Source organism: Neopsephotus bourkii, unplaced genomic scaffold (genome assembly GCF_033783945.1).
Source record: "Neopsephotus bourkii isolate Nb327-2 ecotype Australia unplaced genomic scaffold, CSIRO-AGI_Nbou_v1 NB_1292, whole genome shotgun sequence".
NCBI lineage: Eukaryota > Metazoa > Chordata > Aves > Psittaciformes > Psittacidae > Neopsephotus > Neopsephotus bourkii.
The window spans coordinates 10,487,025-10,512,280 of NW_026901776.1; the positions used below are offsets into that span (position 1 = coordinate 10,487,025).

The following is a 25,256-nucleotide window of genomic DNA, read 5'->3' on the forward strand; positions in this document are numbered from 1 at the left end:
TTTTACATCTATCAATTGCAAAGATTAAAATACTAATACATTTTTATAGGTGTGCAAGCAATCCTCCCTAGTATGCCAAGGCAGCAACAACAAGGAAGAGGAAACAAAATACCAAATCTAATGGAAGCTGGTGAATCTGAAGGGCAGAATAACCAGTGGGGAATCAGGCCTGCCAATCCTTTGCTACATCAGACTCTTGAGGTAAACTACCTCTTGTGTGTTTCTGCTGCCAACAGGATTCCTCAGGCATGAGCTCTGATGAGATCATTAGCTTGAACAAGGTATCCCTCTCAGCAGAATTAAGTCACAGTCTCCAAGCATTCAGGCACCATGACTCAGGCCTCTTAGAGGCACAAGATTTATCTTTAAAAGGTCATAGATTTGTTAAGTATTTGCGTGTCTAATCTGATTAAACTTTAAATGCTTTTACCAGTCTTTTGCATAAAAGATCAAAACAGATTAGGATATGCCTAATCCTGAATGTGAAATTCCAACAGTGCTGCAGGCAGTGGGATTTCTGCTGGTGACTTCAATAGACCAGATGACTCTCACTTTCCTGTCAGGATCTCTTGTTGCTGGTGAATGAAAACGTTGTTTGTGAATTACAAAGAAAAAATAGTTCTCTTCCTTTGTATTGAAGAAATTGGAGATCAAAGGGTCAATTTGGAAGAAATTCTTACCCTATACAAAAACAGGCGAAGAATTGCATTTTGTCAGCTGTTATTAAAATTAAATTAAATTGCCTAAAATGTAATTTCTTAGATCCTGTGGAAGCAGGGTACATTTGGAGTTCATTACAGAGAAGAAAAGCAAACAGTCAAGGAGATGGTGTGACCACCAGGTGCAGGAAGGTGATTCTCCCCCTCTACTCTTCCTCTGCTCTCTTAAGACCCCACCCCGGAGCATTCAGCTCTGAGGCCCCCAACACAAGAGGGACATGGAATTGCTCTAGCAAGTCCAGAAGAGGCCATAAAGATAACCAGAAGGCTGGAGCACCTCTCCTGTCTAGGCTGAGTTGGACTTGTTCAGCCTGGAGAATAGAGGCTCCGAGAAGACCTTGTAGCAGCCTTCTAATACTTAAAAGGGGCCTACAAGAAAGCTAGAAGGACTTTTTACAAGGGCATGTAGTGACAGGACAAGGGGGAATGGGTTCAAACTTTAATTAGGTAGATTTACATTAGATATTAGGAAAAAATTCTTCAACATGAAGGTGGCACAGTTTGTCCAGAGACACTGGAACCGTTTGCTCAGAGAAGTTGTGGATGCCTCATCCCTGGAAGTGTTCAGGGCCAGGTTGGATGGGTCTTTTAGCAACCTGGTGTAGTAGAAGGTGTCCCTGCATGTGGCAGGGGATTTGGGCCTAGATGATCTTTAAGGTCCCTTTCAACCCAAATCATTCTAGGATTCTATAATTCTGATAAATAAGATGATATTGTGACTAATTTTTGGCATGTCTATTGGACTACCTAGCTATGTAATTTGTCAGCCAGTGGGCTGCCTGTCCCATGAAAGCTCTGAAAATGTTTACTGGCCTGTAGTTTCTTATTTATTCTGATACACTGAATTTTAAAAATAATAAAGAAAGAATGATAGTGACTAAGAGTAGCCTATTAGTATTAGCTACCTAACTATTGCAAGCTATTTTGTATTAACAAGCTCTTCTGTGAGGCTTTTCATAGTATATTTTGTGGGGAACCGAAATCTATTGGATTTTACAGCTGGGACTGATATGAAAAATTCCTTCAGACCTTGCAAGACAAGAATAGGTCATCCTGAATACTGAAACTGTGGTCTGAATTGTCAGAAGTGTTAACATGCTTACTCTATTTATCCCGTAGTTTGTTGTCAAGTTAAAGTGTCCACATCTCTTCAAGTGAATAAAATGCTTTTTCTACTTTGTCCCAAATGTCTACATGCTGTTGAGCAACCACTACATACCACCCCAAAGCTGGTTTTCCAGCAGGGTTCAGTGCAACATTTCAAGCCTATACTGTGTTCAAGCACTGTGTGATTCCTCAGGATTAAAAGTGCCTCCTAAGATTACCAGCCTGTTCCCACATCCATGGTAGCCATTCAAGTGATTTTCTTTGACCACGCTTGCTCCTGTTCCCTGATCTTGGAAACCAGACAGAGGGTATAGAATCATAGAATCATAGAATAGTTAGGGTTGGAAAGGACCTCAAGATCATCAAGTTCCAACCCCCCTGCCATGGGCAGGGACACCTCGCTCTAAACCGTATTACCCAAGGCCTCATCCAACCTGGCCTTGAACACTGCCAGGGATGAAGCATTCACAACCTCCCTGGGCAACCTATTCCAGTGCCTCACCACCCTAACAGGAAAGAATTTCCTCCTTACATCCAATCTAAACTTCCCCTGTTTAAGTTTTAACCCATTACCCCTTGTCCCTAATGAAGAAACACTATGAACAGCAACTGTAGAGCTAGTTCTCATTTCCTAGACTGGCTTCTTCATAAATAGCTTAAAATCAGATATAACTTTAAAAAGTGACAATTTTTTCTCTTTCAAACATCTGGACAGAGTGAGGGGAAGGGGTTCCTGTGCCCAAACTCCTCTAGCAATAACCAGGATGTTATCTCTAGAGGAGCTGTAGGAAGCTGCTCACTGAGCTTTCGTGAAGGTTTTCTCACCACCCCAAGAGCATGGTTCCACCACTGACTGCATGTAGTCTCTGTGTACCTTCTGCTCCTGTCCTGTGATTTTAAATAGCTGAAGTGATGGAGCTGTTTCTTGATGTGCTCTTGTATTTTTACAGGATGCCCGTAGAGGGCAAAGAGTACTTTAGGCTTGATGTAAGAAATCTCACAGGTTGCCCTGCATAGCCGAAAAAGCACGTGAGTTAGGGGGAAACACAAAAATGAATGGGAATTTGGGAAAACGAGAAACCCCAGGACCACTTTCTTAGCTCTTTCTCCTGTCTTGTGATCACAGGTTTCCACATGACACAGTAAAGTGCCGTGAATCATGGTGGTGGTGCCCATGCTGCTCTCACAGCATAGCTGGACCCAAGAGGCTCTCAGCCTCAAAGCAGCAGATCTGTCCTCAGCGGGACAGATATATCCCTACCTGGCTGAGGTGCTGTCAGTCCCTGGCATGCCTAGAAAAGGAAAACATGCTGGTTATGAGCTGTTACACTGATCCAACCTTCACTTCTTCACCAGCTTTCCCTCTGTCTTTCCTGAATGGCCTGCTTAACATGGGCTACAAGGAAAGGCCTTCCATCAGTATCACATGGGACATCATGGCAGCTGAATATTTCCCATTTCTTTACCAGGAAAGCCTAAATACAAGAGTAAATAAGCTTTTTGGCTCTAGTCTGGGGAAATGGAATTAGCTGTAATATAAACAATCTTAAAAGGCCTTGTAATTCAAATAACCCAAGAAATTAAGACTCAGAAATACTGATCTTATTTAGATCCATTCCCTGAGCTGAATAAAACATGATTTACATCAGCGTTTCAGATGGTCTCTAACATACCTTAGTAAAGCAAACTTTATTCTTACTTCAGTTTTGAATCATATGTCCAGCTGATTTATCAGTTCATTATAATAGGCTTCTCTTCTACACAAGCAAATCCTAGGTGTCCAAGAAGATTGTTTATTTCTCTACTCCAGAAATAGCTTAACATTTCGTGAAATTGCAGGCATATATCACAGGAGCTGATGTAAAACCATTCACCAAAAGAAAAAAAAAAACCAACCCAAACCAGGGATAAAATTGGAATTGAATTGTAAATAAGCTTATTGTTCTTTGCCCTGAGAGAGCTGTTTTTGTAGATCTTTCCAGCAGTCAGAGGTTTTGCCAGTTCACTCACCCACAAAGGGAATGATGTTCCTCTGAGATACCAGTTGCTACTTTTTAGATGGACCTATGCAAAGCATCTGTGCTACTCTGTAAGACAAAGCCTTTCACAGAATTTCTTAACTCTTTTTCTATCCCTTCTATTAAACAGTGGGGTAAATGAGCAGGGACTTGCTACATAGCAGTGAAAGCCCACCAAATTCAGAATCCAGAGGATTATAATCAAGAGATGACTTTTGTAACTTTACATGCCTGACAACTGATGTACAGTACAATTCATCCATGTATTCATCCATGTAGTCATTCACGTATTTGTCCATGTCACAAAAATATCCATACATGTGGTTGAAAAGCAATGGAAGGAAAATACGGAGTGGGAGGAAAAGCTAAGCAGAGAGGACACACTATTCAAGGAGAAGCTGCTTGAAAAGGAAAACATCTTTGTCTTCTTTTTCAAGAAGAAAAACAGATGGCTTAGGCATCACAAACTTGACCTTAACACTACTGTATCTAAACACTATGTATTAGGATTGGGAACCAGGCAATGAAGAAGAAGATCCCATACAACACCATTTTCCAATGGGATCAACAACTAAGGAAGCTCAGGAAAGAGAAATGATATGAAATCTCTTTTATCTTTTAATTATTTACATGGTTTCATTCTTTTTTATACATTTGAACCATGCTCAGCCAGCCATTTAGTCTTGATAAGTAGAAGAGAATATTTTATTTCTAAGATGTGTATGAAATACTGCATCTGATTTTTAGCAGATACTCAATATGCTGAGTAACCCTAATAATACAATATAGGAATAAAGTTAGGGAGTGAAAAACGTACATCTTAGAAATGGACACAAGCCACAGAAATGTAAAGCTGAAAAAGGGACCTCAAGAGATTACTGAATATGCCCTTCTGCACTGTACAGTAAATGCAGCAAGACCATCCTTGACAGCTGTTTGCCTAAACTGTTCTCAAGTCCTCCAATAGTTTGAAATCTATGTCCATCTAGGACAGTTTATTGCTTTTACAGTTGGAAGCCATTTTGTAGCATCAGATCTGTCTTGTTTATTTCAAGATTCCTTTGTTTTATTTTCTCCAAGGTCTGCAAGAAACGGTTTAGCCTCCAATTTAGCACTCCTGAGCAGTCTTTAACCCATCAGAAAACCTATGTGTACTAGCTGTTTGCTTTCTTTTCTAGTCTGAATAACCCATTTTCAACCTTTTCTAATTGTTCTCTCAAACATCATGCTTTCTTGAAACATTTCTCAGTTGCTGTGATAGAGACTACTCTCATCTTATCTACAGCTTCCTTAAGATCTGATGAACTGAGCCCATACAATGTCCTAAAGAATGGAATAATACCTCCCATCTCTCACATATGCTATTTTTTGTCATACATCCCAGGATAACATTCATCCTTTTAGAAGCCGTCACACTCCTTTGGTGGGGGAACTTTTATTCCCAGATTCTTTTATTCAACAGCAATTCTGATGGTATTCCAGATATTTTATTTGATTTTACTTTATTGACCTCCTTGAGATGGGATGGATTTTAATAATTACCCTATATGTGCTCTATACTAAGGCATGCTGGTTTTTCTGATTTTAGTTTTTTCCTATTTAGCTGCCCAGAGGCCTCTGCACCCAGAGCAACCGAAAATTGAAATCAACATGAAAATAGGAACTAATTATTTCTACTTGATAATGAGAACAGAAAATTATCATGAAATTAAACTTCAGAGAGTGGCACATAAGAAAAATTATGCTACCTGAAAAAAAAAAAAAAAGCAATCTGCTAAGGGAGGGGGTAGAAACACTGGCAGTAAATCTCTCCAAAGCTACAACTAGCTAGCTACTCATTGTCTGCATACAGTTGTACAAACTTGCTTATTGCAGAGTCAGACGTCAGAGAGGGAAGAGATCTGCTCACACTCTTTAGCCTTCCAAGGCTATAAACAGCACTGAATGAATGAGAGAAAATTAAGCTTGCATGAGGGATTCTGTGAAGAACACTTACCTAGGTTCTTGTCTGATCCCAAGTGATCAGGGGGCACTGCCTCTCTTGTGAGAAGATGAGTGAATGAAGAAGCAGCAACAAGACATGAGACACCTCATAGTTTGGAGCAACAGAGAGCAAGGGTATATCCTCAGTAACTGTCAGCTGCCCTCCTGAGGAGTCTTCTCCACAAGAGAACGTTGTGCACTCCTCACGAAGCACCTCTCTCTACTGTTTGCTCCTTTTCAGTAGATGCTAATTTTTGCTTCCCCAAACTCCTTTCCCAGCAGGTGGCATATGGAAGCACATACTCTGCCTTCCTTTTTTGAGGATTCCTGTTAAGGGAACGTGCAACATCTAAGAGTCCCACTGCACAGGAATACTTGAGGAAAGGGCCTTCAGCTCCAACAGAAGAAATGAGAGAAAGTGCCTTGTTACGGCTGTTGCATTCACCTAAATTCATGTTCTTACCCTTGCCACTTCAAATATCAGCCAGACCTAAACATAAGCCAAAGCAAAGATCTGTTCAGCAGGACACAGGTGTCCTGGGTTCAGCTCAAACCATGACAACAGGTATGTAGAAGAATCTTTGCTGTCTGCAGTTAAGATTTCTTATTCCCCCTCACATGGAGTACCTACTGTGCAGATGATGCTCTGGAGTGAGGGTCGCAACATTGTTCTCCTGCTTGCCAAATCTCAAGATGATGACTCTACTCATCTAGCCCTGTTTCTCATTCCTAAGGTTACGTTTTTGTGTACAATTACCCTGATGGTGCTAGCTATCCCTGGTACTCAGAGAGGACTCCCCTACCTCAGTTGGTGACTAGCAAATTATGTGAAAACCTATAACTCTGCCTGGGGCCAGTGGCACCTTCTATATTCACTGTTTGTTCTTCTGTGTCAGTAATTAGATGATTGCCCCATCTAAAAAGTTCCCTTTATGCTCCCTGGCACTATAATACACTATAATTCAACTGTGGCACACAGTACCAGCTAAACCCATGCTATGTGCTCTCATGCATTACTAGCTTTCTATAGAGTCTTTGATAACACAGATGGCAAATCTCTTGATGGGGGCTTCTGCACAGATGTGATGTGAGACCCCATTCCCACTCCTGCCCTCTCACTGGTGTTCTGGAGCCACTCACATGCAAGTGTTATGAAATACACAAACAGTTCCTGACATTGGACATTAATCTATGATATTTTTAAAGTCACAGTTTTGGCATTTATTGGGAATAAATAACTGGAAAAGTAGCACATGTAGATTTCTCTAGTTCTTAAAATATCCATGGTAGGAGTTTTCTGTACCCTAAAGACTTGATGAGTAGGCTGTCTAGGTTATACAGGTTGCCATCTGGCTCTCAGTCCCACTCTTTGTTTTCAGTCTCCAGGCCATTATGTCTTTAGTAAGTAATCAAACATATTTTGTTCTATTCAATTTTCTTGTTGAATTCTTGATTAAGAGCCAAATGTTTATTTAAACAGGTGATAACTTTGTTGCTTACTTGGTGCAACTGGAACACAGTTTTAGGTCACATCTACATGACAGATGTAGTCATGTCAAACAGCCTGAAGATAAAGTGTTTCTGTAGGGTTCAAGATTAAAAAGAGCTAAGCTTTATCCTCCCAGTTAAGGGGTTGGAGTAGTAGGGACAACTGTGGTCATAAAGTAGAACTGGGGAGGGTAGGAGTGATAATAAAAGGGAACTGGAGTGGGAAGAAGCAGAGGACGAATATTGAGCTGGAAAGGGTGCAACTAAAACTCTCAGTAGGCACAACCTCTTCCAAAAATATTTTGAACCCCAACCTCATTGCAAGTCTCTGCAAATATTAAGATAGGCTTGCCTAGTCCACTTTGTGGCCCTGTAGTGAAGCTCTACCTTTGCCCTTTACCAAACCACATCACTGCAAATCTAAATCCACAGCATTTTTTATCCACAGATAAAAAATGGCATGGCCGAATATGTGCAAAGGCTTGAACTTTTTCACTGAAGAAAGTGAAGGACCACTGATTCAGGGAAAATTCCTGAAACAAACTCGCCAACAAAGTTTTCAAGCTGACAAGCAGGTATTCTTTATTGCGGTGCCGGGAGACATGGGTGATGGCTCCTCCTAACATGTATCGCCATATTGCTGCACAAGCCGTCCTTATATAGTCCCTGGGCATACATACATATTCATGAGGATATGTACTAATTACATCATTTTCCAGAAAGTTTCCCGCATGCGTACAAAAATTTGGTGGTGGTCTCTGAGTGTCGTTTATTTCTTCCAATAATCTTCATCACTTTTGGCAGCCTTTGAAGAACCAGCTTAATTAACATTACAGACATAGCAATCATCCTGTCCTACTTATCAGTTAGTTTAATTGCGCCCATCCTGGACCTCTGCTAGTCCCAGTTACTCCCCATCCCCAGGTCCTGTTTTTCTATCCTGTTTTTCTTACACTTTTTGTACTAAGGTCGTAAGGACCTAAAACTATGTTAACTGCAATGATTCATCTTCAAGCACCTCAGTTATTTGCACTACAAAGCCATCAAGCTTTACATTACTTAGAACTGATTCATTCTATGCTTTTGTGCCTCTTTTTCTCAAATCCCCCCTTTTTCTGTCCTTTTGCAAATTCTTTTGTAACATTTTATATACTACTGTTACCATCTAGAGTCTTTTTTAAATAATTTTCTGTATCTATCTCCTTGAAGCTTGATCCCATTTCTTTTCCAATATTCACAATTTATCATAGATCATTTACAATACCAGAAGGAACATTGTATCATACCACAAGTAATCAATATTAAAACAATTAACATCAATATTCCTGCAACTAGTTGCCTCAGCCAGGAGAGGTTAGGTAACGATGAAGTTAACTTTTTCCATATTTCTTCAAACCCCCAGGAGGTGTCATCCATGGCCATTTCATGGAATATTTTAGTTGTCTCCAAATTTCCTCCAGATCTGTTTCAATTCTGCCACTTAGATCTATGTAGGAACAGCATCTTTCATTGATTATAGAACAAACCCCTCCTTGTGAAGCCAATAACATGTCTAGAGCCATTTGGTTTTGTAATACCACTTTAGGTAGGCTAGTTATCTCTTTTCATTCTGCTTGGATTATATCAATAGTTTTACTTTCTATTTCCTCTATGGTTGCTGAGATATTTACATTGCCTTCTCTAATTCACTTACTCCCAAAGATGGAATTAGCCCTCTTACAAAACTATGAAATGCGGTGTTCTGTTCAGCAATAGAGTTAAACCCTCACTTAATCTGTTTAGGAAAACTTCTTATCCAGGTTTCAGAAGGATACATGTCAATAATAATAAGATTGAGCATCACAGTACCTAAGGTGCATCCCCCCTTCCAGTTGCAGGGTAGAGTCTTATAAACATTTTCTCCACATAACCAATACCATCCTTTCCCTTCAGGAATGGGCCACCAATGAACTATGATACCATCTATATTAATAGTGTAATTGTAATTTGAATAGTGACCTACACCTGTGGCATTTAAACAACCATAATCTCATACTCTGGTTCCTGCTGTAATACATATTTGTACACAGGTATAATATTCTTTACTTGGATTAGGATTAACTGTGCCAAATCTTAACCTTTCCCATAGACGCAGATTGCTAGTGTTCACCCTCAAATTTGTCCATGAGATGGTGTTGGAAATTGGAACGCCAATTAATGAAAAGTCCGGATTTTCTCCTAATTCAGGCAACTGTGCACACACCCAACAGTCACTATGATTAACAACTTTAGTAACAGTCTGCATTAATTTCAGGTATAAATTTTGGTCCCAAGTTTGTACACCAGTTATCGTATAAATCCAAATTATGACCAATGCAATTTCATATGTAAGGGTCCCAAAGGTTCGATCCGCCGTGTCTTCTCTGGCTCTGGTGCTTTCTTTATTCTTGAATAATGTATCCAAGCAGGTTGTTCCTTTACCTTCACTGCTGTAGAGGTGGTCAGTAATATCTGGTTCGGTGTGCTCCACTCTCCTGTAGAGGATCTCCTGAACAATTCTTCACATAAACCCAGCCTCCAGATCTGAAAGGGTGAATCAGATAATCCAGACCTCTTGCTCTTATCCCTACTATTCTTTTATTTATCTCCTCCAATTGTTTTCCCAGATTGAACAGAAACTGCCGGAGATAGCCTTCTCCCTCTTCCTGAAGATTTTAAACTGGGACAGATATCGTCTTCCATATAAAATTTCAAATGGGCTAACCTCTTCTTTCAACCAAGGTTTAGTTTAAATTCTTAAGAGCCACTGGTAAGGCTTGGCAAATTAGTTCCTGACATATTTTATTAATCTGTTGTTTGATCAGATGGTTCATCTTTTCTACTTGCCCACTGTCCTGCGGCCTGTATAGAACATGTGGTTGCCAGTCAATTTCTAATTTTTTGCTAATTTATTGCAACAATTTTGCACTAAAGTGCAAGCCTCAGTTGGAAGAAATTGCCACTAGTACTCCAAAACAAGGTTTTATATTGTTTAACAATGTTTTAGTTACTTGTCTTGCATTATTTATCCTACAAGGGAATGTTTCTGGCCACCTTGAAATGTTACACCAACAATATCGATAACCCCCTTTTCTTGGTAATTCAGAAAAATTTATTTGCCACTGCTGTCCCAGATAACTTCCTCTACCAATTGTCCCAATCTGATTTCTACTTTCAACTTTAGGATTATTCTTGAGACAGAGCTGACATTGTCACTAACTGAACTATGATATATAGATTCCTTCCTACAATTTGTCTGTCTAAGTATTTATACAAAGAGTTGCTACCCCAATGAGTTTTATTATGTTTCTCCTGAACTAATTTCCACAGCCGGTTATAAGGAGTTGCAATTCACCCATCAGGTATCTGAACTCAACCCTGTTTGTTTTCCTGTCCTTTCAGATCTTCAATCAACTTTCTATCTTCTTTTGAATATCTATGGTTAGATTTCTCAATTGTTAGTTTGCCAACAGGGGTTAAGGACATCATTTTAGGTTGTTCAGCTGCTCATTTGGCTTCAAAATTGGCCAAATTATTTCCAGTTTCCTGATTAGGGTCACCTAGTTGATGCCCTCTACAATACGTAATAGGTACTTCCTCAGGTAGCTGAACAGTTTCCAGTAGTTGTAGAATTTCTGTAACATATTTAATCTGTTTCACCTGTGTGTTCAAAACTTCTCGTTCTTTCCAGATGGCACCATGTGTATGGACCACACCAAATGCATATTTAGAATCAGTCCTAATATTAATCCTTTTGTCTTTAGTCAATTCTCATTCAGCATGTTCCAGAGGCTTTTCTTTCAAATCTGGTAGGCTCCAATATACAGTCTTTATAGTGGCCAAGCAGTTGCGTGTTAGTATTTCTGTCAGTTGTTCCTGCAAAAAGGATGCTGGATTCACAGCATTAGTGACCACAGTTTCTATATAAACTTGTTCCACAAGGGTGGGCTGTTATTTTAAAAAACATGGAGGAGATAACCAGTGGGCTCCTTTCTATTCCAGGATGGCTGATACAACATGGGACACTAGCACAGTAATCTTTTGCCCCAAGGTGAATTTGTGAGCCTCTTCAGTATTCCTGACGACTGCCGCCACAGCCCTTAGGCACCTGGTCCATCCTTTACTCGCTTCATCCAGCTGTTTTGAAAAATACGCCACTGCCCTCTTATGGGGTCCTAGTTTCTGAGCAAGGACCTCCAAAGCTATTCCCTGTTCTTCATAGGAATATAGCCAAAAGGATTTAGTCATATCCAGAAGTCACAGACCTGCAGCTCTCATTGGCTCTGTTTTTAAATTTCTAAAAGCCTCCCTCTGCTGAAGGTACATTCCAAAGAGGGAGTATTTTCTTTGAACAGTTCATATAGTGGTCTTATCAGAACACCACAATCATGCATCCAAAGTCTGCATCATCCAGTCATTTCCAGGAACGTCCAGAGCTCCCTGATGGTTGGTGGTTGTGGAGTTTGACAAATAGCTTCTTTTCTAGCGGTTCCAAGTTCTCTCTGTCCTCCTGTTATTTCATATCCTATTTAGGAAACTCAGGTTTGGATTAGTTGGGCCTTTTGTTTGGATACCTGGTAACCATTCAGTCCCAGAAAATTCAATAATCCCACCATTCACTGGACACATTCTTCCTTTGTTTCTGTGGCAATTAATAGGTCATCCACATATTGTAACAGTGTCCCTGTCTGAGTGGGTGGTTTCCATGATTCTAGTTCCTGTGCTGATTTCAGAAAATCATTGGACTGCTTTTAAACCCTTGAGGTAATACCATCCAAGTTAGTTGGGTTTTTCTTCCTGTGTCAGGATTTTCCCGAAAGCAAGTAAGTTCTGGGTTATTTTGGCCGATGGTAAGCAAAAGAAAGAGTCCTTTAAATCCAAGACGGCAGACCATATCTGATTATTATTCAATTTAGCCAACAAGGCATACAGATTAGCTGTTACTGGATGAATATCCTCTGCAAATTTGTTGATTGCTCTGAGATCTTGAAGCAATCTACAACTTTATTTCTTTTCTGGCAAGATAGGAGTATTATATTCCAATTCACATTCAATTAATAATCTATATTTTAAAATTTATCAATGATCATTTCTTCTTTTTATTTTTTTTTTAATTCCCTTTGATCCTCCAATTTTCCTTAACTTTAAACATCTTTCCCCAGTATCACAGGATGAACAACATCTCTCCAGCTTAGCTTTCAGGTTTTCCCTGTCTTTTTCCAAAGCCAAAATTAAGGGATCCTGTGGAGCTATATTAATTTCACATTCTGTCTCTCACTCCAGGTGGTTTCTGAAAGTGAAAAACATATCTGCATACATTCCTTCATCTTATTTTCCTTGCCACCTGAAAAACATTAATTGTAAGAATGTAGTTTGAAGTCCCATTTTTTTGGCCATTTTTCTTGATCCTCCGGAGTATACAATGGCCACCATTGATTACAATATTTCACCAATGTTTTCTCATTTACTGAGCCTCCAGGAAACTCCCCAAGTTCTTTCCAGTGTGCCAAAATACACCCCAAAGGACTCTTTTTCAAGATCTCTCCACTCTGCTGATTTCCCATTATCAATCTCACACTCACACACACACACGGGATCCCACAGACACACTCCACACAGTTACACTTGAGACAGAGACTAAAACTCTATCAAATGAACAGCAGTTAATAACAGTTATAACATCCTGTTACCAATACCAAAATCACAAGACCAAAATCATCACTATAACAAGCCCCAACATAAGCCAAATACCAGTAAAATCCTAAATCGTGTCTACAGACACCCACCGCATCTTGTAGAACCCAAACCACAAGATGCCCCCTGCTTCTTGTGGGTGCATACCAAATGGATGCTAGTAGCCGGGTATACACCTTTACCCACGAGATTTCCTATCTTGATTTACAGAAGACTTCCAAGCCTTGCGTACGCTTACCAAACCAATTTAGTCTTTATGCAAGATGCCCCCTGCATTTTACAGACTATACAAAAGAAAAGGAAACCTTTTATGAGACAGTCCTTGTATGCTCCCACAGCAATTTGAATGAGTCACGAGTCCCTCCCGGAAAAATTCCCGAGGGCCCTAGGAAGTCCTGTCCTCAGCAGATCCTGCAGCCGAACAGAGAGAGTCCCATCTGGGGTGCCAGATTGATTCGGACAAAACTCCAGGAACAAGTTCACCAACAAAGTTTTCAAGCTGACAAGCAGGTATTCTTTACTGCAGGCCTAGGAGACATGGGGGATAGATAGCTCCTCCTAATGTGTATCACCGTATTGCTGTACAAGCTGTCCTTATATAGTCCCTGGGCATACATACATATTCATGAGGCTACGCATGAATTAAATCATTTTCCAGAAAGTTTCCCACATGTGTACAGAATTGTGGTGGTGGTCTCTGAGGGTCGTTTATTTCTTCCAACAGTCTCCATCACTTCTGGCAGCCTTTGAAGCACCAGCTTAATTAACGTTACAGACATAGCAATCATCCTGTCCTACTTATAAGTTAGTTCAGCTTCGCCCATCCTGGACCTCTGCTAGTCCCAGATACTCCCCATACTCAGGTCCTGTTTTTCTTACATTTTTTTGTACTAAGATAAGGGCCTAGAACTATGTCAACTACAAGGGTTTATCTTCAAGCACCTCAGTTGTTTTCACTACAAAGCCATCAAACTTAGAACTGATTACATTCTATGCTTTTGTGCCTCCTTGTCTGACCACACAGCTGTGTGCCTTGGTTTTTTAACCTCCATCTCCTTTAGTTGAAGCTGTTCAGGCTGGTGTTCTTTGAGTAGGAGAAGCCAAATCTATCTTCCGGCTATCAGCCTGAAATGCCAAATGGCCTCTGTGTCCTGCCTGCAGGCAGCAGTGACACTCCTAGGGGGCCATGGGGATTGTAATGAGACAGATCCAACACAGCAAAGAAAAAGGAAAATTAAGACCTGTAATCATGGAGAAAACTGGTGAGAGCCAGAGGAGACAGACAAAAAGGGTGGAAGTGGCATCCTTCTGTGAATAATGAGTTGGGTCATTACTGTGTAGGTGTGAGTAGAATAGTGTTGGAAAGCAGTTGCTGCTCTCCCCCATCCTGAATCTCGTTGTTGTTTTAAAGAATGGTCATTTTACAGTAAATAAGCTGTGATAACCCCAAAGCCTTTTCCTTCGTCTCTGTGCCAGAGGAAGCTAAGTTTATCCCAAGCATTTCCAAAACCACATAGCATTTGAAGGCACAGTAATTTATGGGGTCACAAATTTTAAATAAAAGCCAGTTAGAGCTTCAATCCATTTCCACCTTATTTTCTTATTTTTGCATTCTCTAAAAGAAGAAGTCTGTCTCAAGCCTACACATTTTAACAGCCTGACAGTTCTTTCCTGCAGATTTTGTAGCTTTCAGCTATTATGCCCACAAAAGCTACAGATAAGCATCATCGAAATAAACTCCCTCAGAAAATGCAGTATCACTTGGCCAGACAAGATTTTCAGAAAACTGCTTGAAATTATTTGCCAGAAAACTTATTTTCATGTGTTTTAGAGAAAATGTCCCCACAAATAACGGATTCCTCAGTTACTACAGTTTTGGGTCTCTGATTTCTTCCTGTACTTGATAAAAATTGTGTCTCTTGCCCTAAGATAAAAATTCCTCTCAGTTCAACACCACTTCCCTTTAACTGTGCTTGAGTGACATGTTGGGGTTATCAGAGTAGGGGCTAGATGTCAGGCTCTCCTCAATTTACGCAGCCGTAAAGGATAGAGAACTTGTACCACAGAGCTACTTGCACCATAAAACCTGAAGGTTGAAGTTTAGGAATAGATATTTGCTTTGCCATCATTTGTTCCTGTGTATATCTCAGTGTACATCTCTGATATTTTAGAGAGCCTCACTTTCTGAAGAAACACGGCATAGAAGAAAATCTTAAAACCTGGTCTTTTTTACATGAAGGAATTTTACATGATTGATTGCCTTTCTCACTTTGAATTAAGACACAAATTTTCTATCATTTATTAAAATGGAGAGCCACAAAACCAGCTAAAGAGAGTAGCATCCCCCTCAGATGGCCACTCTGTTTGCTCCTGCTCTTTTACTAATTTCCCATGTTAATCAGCAATTAAAGAGAAGACCGATTAGCTTACTATTTTTCCTTCCTTTCCAGCCATGCCAGAGATGGAGTTGGCAAAAGTCCTTGGCTGAGAGGAATAGAATATATAGAAAAGAGAAAAACAAGACTTGTGCCTCAAGTCTTGATTTGCTCCCTTACATTTCACTAACTGCCAATGCACAATAAATAAGCAGCAAATATGAAGGTAGCCAGAGAAGAACAACACAGGTTTATGAGTAAACCCTTATCTTCTAGCTTCAGAATCTTGTGACTTCTATTTCAACATGAACATGGATTTATTTCACATTCACATGGACATGTTTTGCAGTTCTGCCCAGCAACCAGGAGTATGTAGGAATGAGTGCTCTTCTGTACCCTGCTTATTTTGATCAGTATGGGTAGGGTCCAATCTGCAAAGAAGCACACAAGAGGATGTTTGTCTCTGATATTAGCAGTATTAGCAATTATACTTCCTTATACACCCAGAAACTTAACCAGACAAAGAAAAATGTGATTAAGAAGTGCCCAAAGCTGCAAGCCCACAGAACAGAGCAAAGCTGATGACAGGCCTTGACCAGGATTTTTGCTCTCGGTATGAGAATATAGTTATTCATACAGACTGGATTCATTCTCCTTATAACTAAAAGGGACAGGATGGTGCCACACACTACTTTTATAGAATCATAGAATGTTTTGGGTTGGAAGGGACCTTAAAGACCATACAGTTACAAACCCTCTGCCATGGGCAGGGACACGTACTCCTAGACCAGGTTGCTCAAATCCCCATCCAACCTGGCCTTGCACACTTCCAGTGATGGGGCAGACACAGCTTCTCTGGGCAACCTACGCCAGTGTCTAATCACCCTCATGGTGAAGAATTTCTTCCTAGTAACTAATCTAAACCTATCCTCTTTCAATTTAAAGCCACTCCCCCTTGTTCTATCACTACACACCCTTATCAAAAGCCCCTCTCCAATTTTCTTGTAGGCCCCCTTTTGACATTGGAAAACTGTTGTATGGTCTTCCTGGAGCCTTCTATATTCAAATATTATATTAAAATAAGGATAAAACTGTGTCAAAGTGCTTGTTTTTTTCTTGAATAAATAATGCATAGATCTAATTTGAAAACACAAGTACTTTTATTTGGCATATTTAATAAAATTCTTTTGCATACTTTCCTAAAAGGTTAGCATGGGAAATTGCAAAGACTGTCTATGGGAAAACTGCTAACTTTTACTTCAGATATTTTGTGTTTTAACCTTCTCACCCCAATTTCAGAATTCATTTTTCAGTTTGTTTGTTCTGCTTTCTTGGTCATTCACAGCCCCACCCCAGTAAGGAGAAAAGGGGGCAGGGTGCACTTTCCACAGCTTCCTCCATCTGCAAAGCAACATAACCAACAAAATACAAAAAGTTATCAGCATTTCTCTTCTACTTTTTCCTATAAGCAGCAAGGAGCAACGAAAGGGGATAACTTCAGGCACCCCATGAAAAATATTCTAAAAATAGCAAATAAACCTCTTTTAATTCACAGTTGTTTCAGTCTGTAAAATCCAAAGTGACTATTAAAATATTTCCATCAGAATATTTCTCCTATTTCAATGTATTTCTTATATATATTTTTTTCCAATCAGGAAGAGTTATGGCTATGGGCTGTACTTGGAAACTTGGCCTTCAGAGGAAGCCCTACTAACTAGAACCTGGTACCTGGCTTTCAGGGAGCCTCTGTGAAGGACAGTGTCAGCAACATCCCAGCCCACTCCCCCTTTCAAGATAAGCCGTTCTGATCTGAAATAACAAATTTCCTTGGTCAGTGAGCTGAATTTTTGTGGGTGTTTTGTTCTGGGCCTCTGTGCTCACATCAGTCGCAGTACAACTCCCTGTGCTAGGGTGGCTGTGTAGTCCAAGATAACCACTGCTTGAATTTATTTTCATCCCAAGACAAAAAGCACCTGGTTTGCACACTTATTTGTGTTTCCACAAAACACCACAACCCTCACATGATGAGTCTGGTTTTCTTGGGAGCTAGGTTGGAAATCAAGGCAGTAAAGGTCAGTAGTGCACCCCTTTTCCCCCCTAAGACTACTTGTTGTACCATAAGTTGGCAGCAGTCACATCAGCTGCATCGCAGAAGGTATCTGCTGTTGTGGTTTAAGGCCAGGACATCTGTCAACACATTTAGTAGAAATAAATCGTTTAGCAAGCTTTTCAAGTATCCTAGGCTGCACAAGACCTGTAGGTGAAGAACATGTCTGACGAATTGCTAAGGGCCTGACAGGGAAAGGCAATGCCACAGGTTCTCTCTCAGCAAGACACATGGCCCCTGAAGCAAGACACATTGCTCCCACCCTCTGCTCACCCTTGTTTCTCAGACATAGAGTCAAAGCCACAGCCTGCAATCACACTGTGAAGCCAGGCAGAGGATGTGAAAGAGACCACATCTGCAATGCAGGTCAGGGAAGTTCTCCAAAGGCTTTATGGAACAAAAAGAAGCCAAAATCTAACAGGTGTTGTGCTCAGCCCACACTTTTTTTATTCCAGAGGAGATTTACATTACATATAACGAAGAAATTCTTCACTATGAGGGTGGTGAGGCACTGGCACAGGTTGCCCAGAGAAGCTGTGAATGCTCCATCCTTGCCAGTGTTCAAGGCCAGGTTGGATGGGGCTTTGAGCAACCTAGCCTAGTGGAAGGTGTCCCTGCCCATGGCAGAGAGGGTTAGAACTAGCTGATTTTAAGGTCCCTTCCAACCCAAACCATTCTGATTCTTACTCATAGGGAGGTAGAGGCTAAAAAAAGGTTTAGAACAAAATCAAACAAACAAAAAACACAACCAACCAAAGAACTAAAACCAAACCAAACCAAACCACAACCAAACATCACTAAACACCCAACCCTTGCTGAAGGGCACAAGATACAAACAATGAATTTGAAAAGAAAACTCTTCCTGACCTCCCCCCACTTCCCCACAGGTCCTTGCATAAGAGCTGAGTTATTCTATAGGTTCTTCAGGATTTAAGTCCAGCTACAGAAAATACCCTCGAAGGGAGTGAAATAGCTTTTCCCTATATAAAATGGTCCTGAAAAGCAACCTGCTCTGTCATTGTCTTCATCTCCCAGAATTTAAACTTTGAGCTCTCCATTTCCATGAGCTACAGGTTGCTGGGTATCATGTTGCACCATGCATTGTAAAGACCCATAAGTGCTCAGTGAAAAGATTAGGTTTTTTAAGTGTCAGTTGGTCTGTGATTTTATCTATTAAGCTATTGTGTTCAGGGGAACCCACAAGCCAGGCATGGACTATAAGAACAGGCACTTAACAGATACAGGTTTGTCCTGTTTTCCTACTTCTTACTACCCTGCCCCCTACAAACGACTAACACACTACTAAAATACCCAGGGCAAAAGGTGAACAACAGTGTGGGTTCCAACCGGCTGGGACCAACACAAGTGTTATCAGGTGCTTACCAGACTATGGCCTGCCCTCAGCTCCATGAAGGGACCCCACCTCCCTCTTTGGCTGTTTTTGGCATCAGTCACCCTTCAGGCACCTCTTCCTCCTCCACTACTCCTCTGTTGTGGAGCTGGAGGAAAACCCAAAGATCAGCTACTTTGACTCAAATGATAACAGCATCCACCCTTCCCTCCTGTGCTGATGCATCTCCCCACTTTCCTAGCTCATGCCTCAGCAATTTCAGTTGCCTAAAAGCTAAGGGTCAGTCTCTTCCTTCAGGCTGAGGTTGGCCTAGTTTCTGCAGATGGCTCCATCTCCACCATGGGGATCACAAAGCCACTTTTTGCTACTCATTAAGGTAAGTAGTTATCTATTTTCCAAGATGTTTTAAGGAAACTGCTGGAGTTGGACTGTAAATGGTGAGCACTGCTGCTAGAAACCTTGTGAAAATTCATAAAGATCCACTCAGCTCTTTTAATAGCTCTGGCATAAAATTCAGATAGCAGTCAAAGGACCATTTTATTTTATTGTAGTACCGTCAATTCTAACACTTCCTGTCTCTACTTTAAAAACAGCCCCTTGAAAAAAACACTGCCCCTAGAATAAACTTTCATTTATCTAATTAAAGACCAGATGCTGTTGAATTGAAGTCATCAATGCCCCATACAAGTACAGGTGTCTGTGTGCATAAAACATGCTTTATCAGCTCCTTACCTTCAAGCTCTTTGGACCAGGACAACTGTCACCTGTGAGGTGCATTGCAAACATAGATATTTGTAAAAAGGAAATCTAATTTCTGGATAGACATTCTACTCATGATGGAGAGGATAAATTGTAAAAATTTTATTGCAAAATATTAAAATAAATTACATTTTACAAAGACTTAGCAAATATTTACATACAGTGTGATTCCAGTGACAATCAGCAACAGAGGACAGATGAGCATATTATGGAGTGAGAGGAGTCAGAACTGTACAAACTTCAAAAGCCATATGAAAGACAAGCTAATTTTTTAAAAGGTAAATCCAGGACAAATGAACGAATCCCACGAGGCACAAAAATTATAAGTCTATAATAAAGTTCTTCGGGTGTTTTTTGAGGTCAACAGACTTTTATATAGTTTTTTGCTTTCCTCATCAGTGACGCTTGTCTGTCACTACACATACTCTCCCAGATCAACTGGAAAAAAACCCAGTAAAATCAAAATCTCAATATATACAACTGTGTCACCATGGATCTGATTATCAAGCTGGTTTTATTTCTGCATGCTTTGTGACATCCATTGCCAGCAACAGATTCACAAACCATTCAAAACCATTAAAAAAAATTTAACACGCCACTTTCTGTATTTCATCAGTGATTTCGTACCAGTGTATCAGATGTGTTAGTCTGCCTGATGTATGTATCTGAAAATTATGCCCCCCTGGTAATAATAACCTTCAGTAGAAGAAGACAATCAAGGATTGCCACAATGAAGTAAAGAAGGATGGGGTCACAGTCTATAGCACGTAGCACTTAAGAGGGCTTTTGTAGGGACAGATTTTTGTTGTCAAAAGAAAAAGGCTCATCTTGGCAATGTTAGTAAGTTTATATTGTGAAAGCAGACCCATGCTTCACATGATGTGACTGAAAATGCAATCTACTTGTAGGTAATAGCTAGAAAGAAGAGTTTCCACTGCTATTCCATCCCTTCCTTATATGTGCTTTTAGGTTTAGGGATTATACTTTTTTTCCCCCCACACATTCTTTTTTAAAAATCCCCTTTCCCATCTGTCTGGGAGGAGATGTGTCTCAGTTATAAAACTAATTCCACAGCTTTAAGACAGCTGTTAACATTATCAGTTAACCAAACAAGATCTGACATGACATCTGAAGAAAATATTTCCAGATGGACCAGGTAATTGAAATAACTAAAAGACTTTACCAAGTAGCATGGGGGAATTCACTCACAGGCACTTCTGGGGCTGAATAACTCAGAATACAGCCTGGATATCCCTCTAACTCACTTCAGAACATGTAAATCTGAAGGCAGAAAGACATTAATTTGGATCCACCAGGCAGCTGGTTTTCTCAAGATGTGGAAGACAGGCAGGCAAAAAGCTGTCTTGCTTAGCACTTCGGCAAATTTGAGATGGCACCATAATCCGGAATGGGTCATCTTCTTGGAGAGAAACAGTGTGAAAGCTATGCACCAACTAAACCCTCCAAAACACTGAAAACAAGTAGGGCTTAAGGAGACCAATTGTGATGGCCCTTGTGTAAAGAGGAATTTTTTCCCAGTGTCAGGATTACATTAAGGCACATGGTGGGATGTCTTGAGAACAGTTTTGTGAGGTGTGATCATGTTTCCCAAAAAAGTGGGAATATTGTACTTTGTTTTAATAAATTTAAACTATTACTTTAAATCCCATGATACTTATTACGCAGACTTTGAGTTTATGCTGACTACACTGGGAAAGGCCAGAGAACCACTTCTAACCTGATAATACGAAACAGATCCCAACCATTCTCAGCTCTGGCGTACAAGTGCACTTTGCTACAGAGAACGCAGAGTCTGGGTTGCAGTGTGCAACATCCTCTCCCAGTCAAAGCAGCCCAGCCAAGTGTCTGGGTTGTATTATTTCTGTATTAAAGAGAGGTTTTATTTTTCTTATTGAGAATGGAGAATGCTTATCCATTTCACGTACTTTCAGCAAGCCTCTTCTCTCTTCACTGTCTTGTAGCTTTCTAACTGTGCCTAAAATTTTGATCTTTGCATCGATAACGGAAGACAAGTTGGAAAACAACAAAAACTATATGGAGCGCTTTCTCATTTTCTCTGAAGTTAATGTATACTTTTTAAAACGAAAAAGAGAAGGCTGGAATTGCTACACAAGTATCCTGTGTATAATGCATGTAGTCTTACCTACCATTTCTTACAGTTACAAGCTGTTAACCACAATCCTTCAGTTATACAGAAACACTTCGAGGGCTTGGGATTAATTTTTAAATGATGGGGGTGTGGGTGTCTATTAGAAATAAAACAGAATCTTCTCAGTGTGGCCTCTCCCTCTTTCCTGTCAGATACAAATCAAATTAATCCAGCCACCCCTGCTTCAAATAGTAGTAATATAATAAAATTTTATTTCAAATTATAATCTTTGTTCAGTGATATTATCATAAAATACAGATTAACTACCAAATCCAATGACGCTGACTCCACATTTTTGCCAGTATAACAGAGGTGGCCTAGTGTTCAACTTCTGTTTGAAAGAAAAAATATCATATACATGAAAAATTCTGAAAAGACAACTGGTAAAGACAGTCCCTTGTTTCACAGTAGATGACTTCAAATCTTCCCCACCAACAAGCTATACAACCAGAGTGTCAGTTTCCCATATGTCCTTCTCCCCCTTCTTTTGAGGAGGCCAGCAACTGAAGCTACAGCCAATATTTGCAGTTATTAGAAATAGCTAGTAATTCAAGATTAGCATTGCAAGATTCCATAAGCTCTTCTTACAAAGCTAGCGAGTCTGCCAGCATTCTGAAAATGAGAATGAGAACTTTTAAGTGTTCGCTGAACTTCAGAAATTTTTGGACATACTAGAATGACTTAAATACTGTAAAACTAAACAGAACAACAGAACTTGACATATTAAGGTTCAAAGGCCTTGGCTATTTTCTGTTCCAAGTATACTGGATACAACTGAAGTCAGCACAGTACCTTTTGCCAACATGTAATCAAGAGCCTCATTTGAAAAAGTTGTCGGGGTCAATACATAGATATGGAAAAACAAATAAAAATAAAGCCATGGTATAATTTTCTTCCTAGACAAAACAATTTGGGCAGAAGTGTTATAAAGAGACATATTTCCTTCTCAAAGCCCATCTTCAAGCCAAAAAATAATACTTTCAGGAGCTTAGAGCCAAAGTTCCTTTCAAAAACTGCCTTATGGCCCTAAGTCACTAGATCACCTCTCAGTTTTTCAAAGATTTGGCATTGCCCAACCTTCTTGAAAGTGGAATAGAATAACCATTGTATATGCACATAGGTCAAACTTTGAAACAAAGTAAATAAGCAAAGTGTAATCAACTGTTTCCAAAAAAATCATATCTCGTTCAAGTCTAGTGTGAAGTACCAAGGCAGGGAGGAAGGGAAGAAACATGAAAGAATACTGACTATCCCACTGCACAGATCAGCAGCAGTACTACAGGTTCCTTCTGACAGGCATTAGGGCATTTGGAGATATCTGTGCCTCCCAATGTGATTTTGTCCTCAAAACAGGGTCAATGCAACTTCACCTGTACATAGATACTGTATAAGGTTCATTCAAGTGTTTCCTCTAGGAAATAGATAGTGGAAGGACACTTTCAACATTAAAAAAGTTCACTGCATCCTGCATATGCTCATACATGCTTTGATCAATAGGTCTTCCAGTCACTTTACTTGTTAACTGTTCTAGGGCTGATGTGCTGTTTAGCAGCCCAATTGGTGAGCTTCATCCCAGGTGATTCTTCCTTGTTAGAAGGCTCCTTCTCAATCCACTCCTTTGGAATGTTTAATTTTAATATTTATTTATGAAATTACAGTTCACTATAATTTGACAAGCACTGACATATTCTAGACAGACATTTCAGAAGCTTCCTTCTCAGTCTGCCAGCATACCTCAGCTCAGATCTGTGTCCTGGTATTTCATCTGAAATTTCTCATTAAGTATGACTAATGGTTGCACCATTTTATTTGTGATAACAACTTAGTGGGAAACTTGGGAGGGTTGGGGGGGAAAGCAAACCCCTTGTTTTCATTTGTAATCAAAGCAGGATTCAAATCCAGATTTTCAGAGTTGAGAGGCTAATGCAGCAACCAAACACATTTGGTGCCCGGAACAGTCTCCTTGCAACAGTACAGTTACACTCGCAAACTACTTCCTCAATGAAATGCATAAACGTAGAGCAGGTCCAGTGTATTAACTAGTCTTTTCTTTTCTACCTTGTTCAAGAACCATAAAATCCCAAGAAGAAGCAGGACTCCAAATTCAACTGTTATTTTACAAGTTTTTCAGATAAGCAAAGCTGACTGGCTCAGAAACCAACTTAGGATGGGAAAAGGACACTGGAGTTTATTAGTTTGGAACTTGCATTTGTTTTCAAAGAGACAGGAGAAGCTGCAAAAACATGCTTTTCTCCTTGTTCCATTAATTTTTTCAATATGCACTGACCACTTTCAGAAAACCATTGTCAAAAACACTTCACGTTGCAACCTTCACGTTGCTTACTGTATTATATTCATTCATCAGTTGTTCGTAAGGCACAGAAAGTTCTAGCTCATTATTGGTAAAGGTAGATTCATCAGAGGATGGGAATTTTACCAGTTTTTTTGCAGTTTCAGATTCCTCTGCAAGATTATCATCCATGGAGGATTTTGAGGTTTCCTCATCATCAGAGATATCGTCCTCTTCATCATCATCTTCATTCACAAATGTTATATTAGCATTTTCAAATATTAAGGGTCGATAGTCTCTGGAATCCCATACTTCACCTTCTTCTTCACTAATCCTGTCCAGCTGGTTTACAAACATGGTTCCTTCTAGAGGACTATCTCCCATACGTTTATCATGCATGGGTCTCAGTACATGACCATTCTGAATGTCCAGGGAAGCCTCATCATACTCAAATGACTCTGTCTTTGTGTAAGTCACCTGGGCATCTATACCGGCATTCTGCATATTTTGTTTGGCATTTTCTACTTTAATAATTTTGTCATTGCTTGTTTTCAGGGCTTTCTTCCCAATTTGTTTAATAAGATCATTGTAGGTCTCTTCCTTCTTTGAAAGGAAGCTGAAAATGTTGACATCCTTTGAGGTACCCATTTGAAGGGGTTTTTTAGACCGAGGATGGCTGTCAAATGACTCTTTTCTTTTTTTCCTCCGTTTCTTGATTGCTTTATGGACTTCCACAAACATACTGACCTTCCAGTTAACAAATAGTGAAAGCCAAGCTAGTCCCAGATAGATCCATAACTCCACAAAATATCTGTAAAGGGCGTGATAGTTTGCATCTGGATTTACACCTACAAAGAATTGAAAACAAGAACATTATTGAAAGAGGATTCACAGCTGATAAACCTTTGAAGTTATGACCCTGGGAACTACTCCCTTCTACACTAACAGAGCCTTGTTTGAACACTGCTCTGAGAGATGGCAAACGGGGATCTGAAACCCTTCTGAAAGAAAAAATTGGTCCCAGGTTTTCCACTTCCTGGCTGCATGTATTCTGGCCACTGGACTAAAACAAAATGGCAGAATATTTAACCTCCCTTTGTAAACTATGAAAATGAACTTTTTCCCTGTTTGAAAATTATAAGCCTTCTCCCTGCCATTGAGGTATGGATATAAGTAC

At 40.0% G+C, this 25,256-nt stretch overlaps 1 protein-coding gene and 1 long non-coding RNA gene across 2 annotated transcripts in view; both read right to left on the minus strand.

The window, feature by feature from the left end:
* Positions 1-8,518: 8,518 nt before the first annotated feature.
* LOC133219025 (uncharacterized) lies at positions 8,519-9,857 on the minus strand. The gene is made up of 2 exons (XR_009727339.1): positions 8,952-9,857; positions 8,519-8,905 (listed from the first exon to the last, which is right to left on the minus strand). It is a non-coding gene; the product is annotated as an uncharacterized LOC133219025 (long non-coding RNA).
* Positions 9,858-20,614: 10,757 nt separating this feature from the next.
* The window catches only part of KCNK5 (potassium two pore domain channel subfamily K member 5), a 34,404-nt gene continuing 29,762 nt past the window's right edge, over positions 20,615-25,256 (minus strand). Inside the window, exon 5 of the mRNA XM_061365986.1 lies at positions 20,615-24,927. Within this exon, the coding sequence (XP_061221970.1) occupies positions 24,107-24,927 (821 nt within the window). The 3' untranslated portion in view covers positions 20,615-24,106. The remainder of the gene's footprint in view (positions 24,928-25,256) is intronic.